Here is an 8846-nt window from a genome sequence, read left to right on the forward strand (position 1 = left end):
TGTATATAATTTATGTATACATATATATATCTGTATGCATTATATATATATATATATATAATATATATATATATATATCTGTTGTGCGTATGGCCGTATGAACGTGTGGTTTGGTTTGTCGGTTGGTGTTTTATGTTTGTGTATGCGAAGATTGCTAATGTGTTGATCTATATAAACATAAATATAGTTATATATGCATATATAGATATATTGCGGATATAGATACATTTTTATGTATAACACCATTTCCGCCGTATTTATTATCCTTCTGCAGGTTTTTAGCCGATTGATACATTTGTACTAATTCGAATGATACCGCTTATATTACAATATTGCACTTGTGTATGTGCTCATGCTCGTGTCGCACCTCCTTGTATTCTAATACATATGTTAACTTTTGTAAACGTGTAAAATAAATTGCTTTGTACTCCTGATTTTGTGGCACTCATCTATTATATCTCGTATTCATTGTTAGTATTGTTAGGTATAGATAGATTTGATTGCACCATGACCCACTAGTATTTTCAAGCCTTAGCACTCATAGTCCCGTATATAAACGCGTACAAATAAATGTACTATCTAATTTAGAGACCATGTACTTATCCCATAAATTCCTACTACCAGGTGATGCTCCTGTGGAACAACGAGGAAGATGTGATCCCCGAAGGCCTCAGTAACCAGACATTGCGTGCCGACGGACCGATGGTAAACGTGCTCAAGATGCCCAAAAACAGCATGAACAACCGCTTCATACCCTGGCGCGAACTTCGTACAGCCGCAGTGTATATAGTGGACCTGGACATCCGCTTGCCGGGCGTGGCGTATGAGTTTGCGTTTGATAACTGGCTCAATAAACAGGACTCGCTCGTGGGCTATGCGTATCGCAAGTTCGCACCGGACGGTACCTATCCAGCCTTTGCGCGGCCTCGTATATTCGGGCCTGATCCGGGGTACAACATGGTGCTGACAGGTAGTGCCATGATGCCAACCAAACTGCTGAGGCAGTACTCGTGTGAGGTGGGCACCAAAGGTATACGAAACATGGTCGACGACTTGTTTAACGGTGACGATATTGCTATGAATCTGCTGGCTATACACAACGGTAATCTCCCGGTAGCTCTGACACGGTATCAGCCCGAGAGTGAAGACCCCAGCCTGGACGCAGAGAAGAAGGGGTGTCTGTACAATCTGGGTGTGAATGGCCGGATCGCCTTGCGTAAGAAGTACAGCTCTAAGAACATCAGTACCAGACCCGGGCACGGGGATAAAAGGAAGACCATGTACCGTAGAATATGCGCCCATTTGGCCCTCGATACTGAGTTGCCGCTGCTGCAGTCGTTCGTAGCGGCGCCGGCTGATGTTGACCTGTGCACAATGCCGGAGTATGCATCATGAATGGTCCCATCCTGCGGAAGCAATTGGTCGGTGGTTCGGCTACGTGTTACCTGGTGCGAAGTGTACATCTGATATGTGCTTGAATTGAGACAAGGGCTTTATTGATCTTGGTCCCTCAATTTTTGAGCATCGTGTGGGCTCCTATATCCGCAGAAGACTGCTCTAGCGTAGCTGGATTTCGATTTCTTCTGTGCGTGGGGTGTTAGCTTTCCAATTTAGTGAATTGCGTGTTGCCAGCTAGTAAGGAGACACGTACCATCGTCCACGCGATGTATCTGCGTGTTCTTAAGCTACGTCTAGCTGTAGGCCATGGGCGCATGAGTTCATAGGCCACCCACTCCTGCATCAGTGTAGCACATTGCTAGCCAGTCTCACCCCTTGGATGAGGTTAGCAAGCCAGCACCCAGGGGATAGCCGGCACTACACAGCCTTGTGTGGACCACGGGTTGTGGAGTGGTTGGCCCTCATTTTCCATTGGCTGCTAGGGCGCTTGCTAGATAGTGGGTCACAAATCTGCTGAATACCGAGACGCGTGTTTATGAGCACTTGTCCCCCCTGAAGTTTGATAGACTGATAAACCAGGTTTTCACGGCTAGTCGAGCACGAGTCCACGGAGCATTAGGCAGTGAAACACAAAATTGTGGGCCTTGCTTGGCAAACTTGACGGTACTGTTTTTGGAGAGGATATGGGCTGTGTGGCAAATTATTATGAATCATAGCGATTGAATATTAGATTGTAGGTGACAACGTACACCATCGCCACCAGGACATAAAAGAATGTTAGAAGGCTTAAGGGTAATATAAATTGGTTTTGTGTCTCGGCTTCATGACCGGGACAATTCCACCTATAGTTCCGGCCGTTCATTTGAACATATAATTGTAGAGTAGAATTGTGTATCCTGCTACTGTAGGGTAAGATGATATACGTATTCGCAAGCGTTAACAAAGACGTGAGAGGCCTAGCTATCGGCGGATGCAGATACATTGAAGTTGAAGGCCTTGGCGTGGACTATGCAATCTGCAGCCTGATCCTTCGTAGTACTACGACGTTCCATCTGTTATCTGTTTGTTCATCTGTATATGTGGAGTACTGTACCCGTTTACTTTTTCTGGTCCATTCTGGCCTATCGTATCATAGTAATCGTTAGTGTGCAATAAAATTTACGTGCGCAGGTGTCACTCAACCCTCAATCGGATTGGGCTATACAGAGTGGGAGACCCGGATCATGCACAGTTCCTTACACTCAATTCAACCCATTGGCCTTGACTCAGGTGCACAATATATTTAATTCAACCCATTGGTCTTGACTTATGTGCACATAGTATCTAATTCAACCCATTGGTCTTGACTTATGTGCACAGTATATCTAATTCAACCCATTGGTCGTGGCTTATGTGCACATTATATCTAATTCAACCCATTGGTGTTGACTTGTGTGCACAGTATATCTAATTCAACCCATTGGTCTTGACTTATGTGCTCAGTATATCTAATTCAACCCGTTGGTGTTGACTTGTGTGCACAGTATATCTAATTCATCCCATTGGTCTTGACTTATGTGCACAGTAAATCTAATTCAACCCATTGATCTTGACTTATGTGCACAGTATATCTAATTCAAATTGGTCATGACTTATGTGCGTGCACAGTATATCTAATTCAGCCCATTGGTCATGACTTATGTGCACATTGTATCTAATTTAACCCATTGGTGTTGACTTATGTGCACAGTATATTTAAATCAACCCATTGGCCGTGACTTTTGTGCACAGTATATTTAATTCAACCCATTGGTGTTGACTTATGTGCACAGTATATTTAATTCAACCCATTGGTGTTGACTTGTGTGCACAGTATATTTAATTCAACCCATTGGTCTTGACTTATGCGCACAGAATATTTAATTCAACCCATTGGTTTCGACTTATGTGCACAGTATATTTTATTGAGCTTCCTCCCGGCTCTAACCTGGGTTCTACGGGTGATATTCGCCGGTCCCCTCACTCCAACTTGGCTACTCACTCTATGAGTGGTAAGATGAAATTCATGGTGAGAAACGCGGTCGTGTCTTTATTTATTTACAGACGTTCGAGGGCGCTCAGGGCTTGTTCCTCGGTCAATACCAATAGATGTCCCCAGGCGATCCGGGGTGTCACAAACGTGTCAACATCACATCAGGGCTGGCGAGATAACAGATACAGATTGCGCTACATCAGCGTTCGCGTCATTCGGTAGGTAGTGGTACGCTCAGAGGCACACCGTACAAGGCCCAGCACATACCTTCCCGCACACGCACACTCGCGAATGACGGTGCGAGGACTCGCGCTCCACTGATGCGGGTCAGGGATAGCCTGGCCGCAGTTATCAGAGCCAGTTGGACGCTGGGCCGTCTCCGATTCCCTTGGTCTAAGGCTTTGGGTTAACTACAGTTGGTTCTGGATTTGGCGGTGCATGTAGCACAGGAAGTCGACGTACGACATCGTGTCCAAGCCTGTGGTATTGTAGCGGTTGTTTGGGTTTAGTCCAGATATACTACCAAGAAAAGCGGAACGGACTATGTCTGTGATAACTACCAACATTCGGCGTTTGCAAACACACATATATGCCGCATCAACTGGGATTTAACCTATCAGCCTCGGAAAACACGTTGCGCGACTCAAGTCGGGGCTATAACACCGGACAACCCCGTGTGAGCCACAAAGATAAGACTATGTTAACGGAATCATGTGAGATCTTGATATCTACACGAATATACGGTTTGAGAGTATTGTCATGACGAAAACGGATGAGATTCGTAGTGTACCTGTTCCATGACGTTGGTTTACCCTTTCACATAGTACAACACACACAATAACAGTGTTGAAATCTGCAGATAATCCTTCGAAAGCAACGTAATACACATCCAATTCCCACCTGCATCTTGTACCATAACCATATCCCTTCCAATCTCACTGTACAGCCCATACTGATATCGCATTCACCATCATAGCCACTCCTCCCTGCCTGCATCTTCCACCACGAGAAGGTTCCATCCAATCTCACTGGGGCCTCCCCATTCACACTGTACAGCCCATATTGATAACACATTCACGATCATATCACAGCCACTCCTCTCTACCTGCATCTTCCACCATGAGAAGGTTCCATCCAATCTCACTGGGGTCTCCCCATTCACACTGTACAATTCATACTGATAACACAATAACTATCATAGCCACTCCTCTCTACCTGCATCTTCCACCATGAGAAGGTTCCATCCGATCTCACTGGGGTCTCTCTGCCTCACCACGTGCAGCTTTAAGAACCGTTGGCGTGTGGTGCGCACGTGCTCAACCAGTTTCCGCAAAGATCGGCTTTCGGTTGTGTCGATATCTGGTAGCGCCGCCTGTACTCATTGCGAGACAATGGATGTAGGGACACGCATGTATATGTATATATGACCATGATGTAGGGACACGCATGGATATGTATAAGTGTATATGACCATGATACATGCATGAATATGTATAAGTGTATATGACCATGATACATGCATGAATATGTATAAGTGTATATGACAATAGGTATGAAGACATTGGAAAATAGCAGAACAGATATATACGAGATCAGAGGGGTCTGGAATGAGCATTGGCTAGCATGGCCGATGGAGACGTGTGCGGGATAGAACGTCCAGAACAAATATGTGCCATGGCTGCAATCATGACATTTAGGGATGCTGACAGCTTAAGACACTTAAGGATGTTGACAGCTTCTCGTAATTGAAGTTATGCAACTGAGCTAAAGAACAAGAACTTCATCTGTGTATTTAAACCAGTCCTAAGGTGTCCTATGGTGTATATACAGTGCACCCGTATATCCACCAGATGCCTATCCACCAGATGCCTATCCTGCACAGACAGGAGGACACAGGTGTATTTTCTAGCGGTCGCTCGTATGGAGTGGTGAGCACCGAATCCATACTAATGATTAACAGCAGCACACACATCCAATTTTCAACTGTCTCTGGCAACCACCCACGTTTAAATATCCTTTAGATGCCAATTTAAACGGTTTGTGGAGTTAATCTCTGTCAGCTGTATTTACGTCGAAGTGGTGGCGTTCCGCGTTGCGTGTACGACTGCAGGGACACAAAAATGAACACAGGCACTAACACTGCTGTGGTCCTTCGTGACTATAAGAATAAACACAGGCACTAACACTACTGTGGTCCTTCGTGATTATAAGAATAAACACAGGCACTAACACTACTGTGGTCCTTCGTGACTACAAGAATAAACACAGGCACTAACACCACTGTGGTCCTTCAGGACTATAAAAATAAACACAGGCACTTACACAACTGTGGTCCTTCGTGACTATAAAAATAAACACAAGCACTAACACTACCGTTGTCCTTAAGGGACTACTGCGGGCACAGGTACATGCATACCTACCACAACCGCTCCAACTACTTCGACTATGTACATTCATACCATACCATGTGACAGTCTATCTGGTTGGCCTGCGACACTCCAAATACCGCTTGGCACCATTCCGGTGAAGCGCTTGTTCCGATCCAGAGATACATTACCAGGCCATTGTCTACAGCATTATAAGGGATGGCATGAAATGAGTACAAGTAGGTAAGGCCGAACGCAAAATAAATAAATAAATTATACATTTTTGTTTCTCATAATTGGTTTGTGTCGATGATACAACGGGGTGCGTATGCAAAGTATTCCCAGGGGAGGGCTTAGGGGTATCTGGTGATGGCCTTTGTCGTGGGTATGTCAGTCAACTAAAAATACTTTCAAAGATTTTATATACGAGCGCCAGCAATGAAGATCACGCCGTTCAATATGTATGCACAGCCAACCAATGAATACAGGATGGATCATATTTGACAAGCAATTCAATTCAGACAATCGTACGAGTGAGTATATACTTGGGTTGCCCGATTGACATGACACACAAACCATTTCGATCCGAGCCTTATGAGACCGTCCTTACTAGCAATGGAAATCGTGCAAGACGCAATCAAGAACAACCCATCACACTCGATACACCCATACAGGTACCAAACAGGCACCTGCGCTGCAGTCATGCAACACACCCCAACTACACACACACCTACCAACCACAGGCACATACACCAACACACAAAATACACATACCAATTATGTACTGCTTATCGCTCTCCAGTCGGTCGTACGACACGCGCTTATTTGGCAGGGGTGCGGAATAATCCGTATCCTCAGTGATGTCCTGCACACACAGCAAGCGGGGGTAGACAAAGGACACCGACATGGGCACAGGCATGGATAGCACCTCCAGGATAGTCTCCGCACGACGGTCAATGGACATATCAGCCCCAGTCCGGAACAGGTCGGTCTTTAGTAAGGAGGCGAGATATACCGGCAGCAGCTTGAGGGCCTCGGGTAGGATAAGCTGACCTGGCGACGACGTGCTGTACGGTTGATTGCCGATAGATACGTGAAAGGTTATTGGTATGAATGCGGACTGGGGCAAACTATGCGAGTGTGGGCTTAGGAGATAGAGACACGGGTGTGTGTCTGGGAGTGTAGCGGTATACAGCCGAGGCCATAGGTCTATCGGTGTACATGTGCGTGCAAGAGTACGTATGGCACGTGTATACTATAGCTTTACATTAGTACGTTCGTTAACTCAAACTCGCGTTCTCGTTCACGGATGCCCTTCCTGGTCTCACTGGGCACATTCAGGCCACATCAACACACATATATATATACACACACGCACAAACAAAGCAAACACATACATACACACAAAGCACACACACATACACACACAAACAAAGCAAAGGCAAGGATAGACACACGTAGAGATACAATACACTGCACCTGGCTAATGTTTGCGATACACAGAGAGATCGCCTCTGGCCTTCTCAGTAAAGTTATAATGAATGGTTATGGAAATGCCTACTTGCGCGTAGTCCGGTCTACTGTACTACGCAAACAGTCACGAACAAAAGACGGGAATATATAGACACAACTTGGACACAGATATAAGCCCTTACCCGGCATAGTGCTTGCGGTACAGCGAGAGGACCTCGTTGACCGTCTCAATAACGCTATCGCGGATAGTCTTTACACAGGCATCATGTAGCACAAAGATAGGCACCACTGTGATATAGACATACACACTCATGGATTTGGACACAGCCGATGACTCATACCTGGCACAGTGTTTTCAATACACACAGACAGACGTATACACTCATGAATTGGGACAGAAAACAATAGCCTGTAGCTTGCACAGTGCTTTCAATACACACAGACAGACGTATACACTCATGAATTTGGACAGAAAACAATAGCCCGTAGCTTGCACAGTGCTTTCAATACACACAGACAGACGTATACACTCATGAATTGGGACAGAAAACAATAACCCGTACCTTGCACAGTGTTTTCGGTACACTGACAGGACCTCGCTGGCTTTCTCAATGACGCTGTCTCGGATGGCCTTGATCGTCTTCTTTCGCATGTCCAGGGCTGCCTTGCGCGCGAAGAAGTTCAGCAGAGTATCCAGCTCAGAGTGGCGGAACACTTCACTCAACTGGTTAACCACCTTCATCTGGAAGTTGATGCATCGCACACGACGTTCGCCAAACATGGTGGTGTACAGCATGGCCACCTGGTGTGTGTGCATACGTACAGATAGTGTTTGATAGAGTGGATGGGTGTGTGTGTGGTCGAGTGATCAGGTGACTACGTGCAAGGGTGTGTGATTATGACCATGCATCTCACGCGGTGTTCGCCAAACATTGTGGGGTAGTGCATGGACACATGGTTTGCGTACGTGAATGTGTATGTGCGATACATCTCGCTCTCCTCTACTATTATACGCTGATCCTGATTCGCAAGTTTATAATGTATACACACCAGTGAAAAGACATTGGTAGTGACCACAGGAACAATTGCATCGCAGTGTACACGCACTACGACACTCCTCTCTCTCTTGCAAATGCCGGTCATGTACATATTCAAGCAGGCTTGCATGTACACACAAACATACTCGCAAACAAAAACGCCCACAAATTCTGCTGCACTATCCTGTCCCCATTATATCCCTCCCTATCCCTTGTTCGCATGTAAACGTGTGCACACCTGTAGGTAGGCATTAGTGGCCCCGGCAGGAATGGCTCCATCATAGTGCACGCGTACCAGCACACTCTTGTCACTGTCAATACCCGCCAGCTGCATGTCCACGTGGTTCTGCATGTAAAAGTTGCCGTAGTACTGCATGGCCCGCAAGCCCTCACTCGCACGCACACGCATAAGCGCCTCGTAGCTGCAAGGAGTGGGTGTGATACGTGTGAGTGGGTGTGATACGTGTGAGTGGGTGTGATACGTGTGAGTGGGTGTGATGCGTGTGAGTGGGTGTGATACGTGTGAGTGGGTGTGATACGTGTGAGTGGGTGTGATACGTG

At 46.1% G+C, this 8846-nt stretch overlaps 2 protein-coding genes across 2 annotated transcripts in view; one reads left to right on the top strand and one right to left on the bottom strand.

Moving 5' to 3' along the window:
- Positions 1–627: 627 nt before the first annotated feature.
- On the top strand, positions 628–1395 carry SARC_07372 (hypothetical protein; the record flags this gene model as incomplete). The annotated part of the gene is made up of 1 exon (XM_014298689.1): positions 628–1395. One exon carries the CDS (start codon positions 628–630, stop codon positions 1393–1395), a length of 768 nt encoding a protein of 255 aa, XP_014154164.1.
- A 1928-nt stretch (positions 1396–3323) lies between these two features.
- SARC_07373 (hypothetical protein) overlaps positions 3324–8846 on the bottom strand; it is a 16565-nt gene continuing 11042 nt past the window's right edge. Inside the window, exons 14-19 of the mRNA XM_014298690.1 lie at positions 8524–8707; positions 7812–8050; positions 6550–6842; positions 5874–5977; positions 4625–4781; positions 3324–3887 (exon numbers count right to left, since the gene is read on the bottom strand). Of these exons, the coding sequence (XP_014154165.1) occupies positions 3820–3887; positions 4625–4781; positions 5874–5977; positions 6550–6842; positions 7812–8050; positions 8524–8707 (1045 nt within the window). The 3' untranslated portion in view covers positions 3324–3819. The remainder of the gene's footprint in view (positions 3888–4624; positions 4782–5873; positions 5978–6549; positions 6843–7811; positions 8051–8523; positions 8708–8846) is intronic.

The sequence above is a fragment of the Sphaeroforma arctica genome (assembly GCF_001186125.1).
Source record: "Sphaeroforma arctica JP610 unplaced genomic scaffold supercont1.579, whole genome shotgun sequence".
NCBI classification, from domain to species: Eukaryota; class Ichthyosporea; order Ichthyophonida; genus Sphaeroforma; species Sphaeroforma arctica.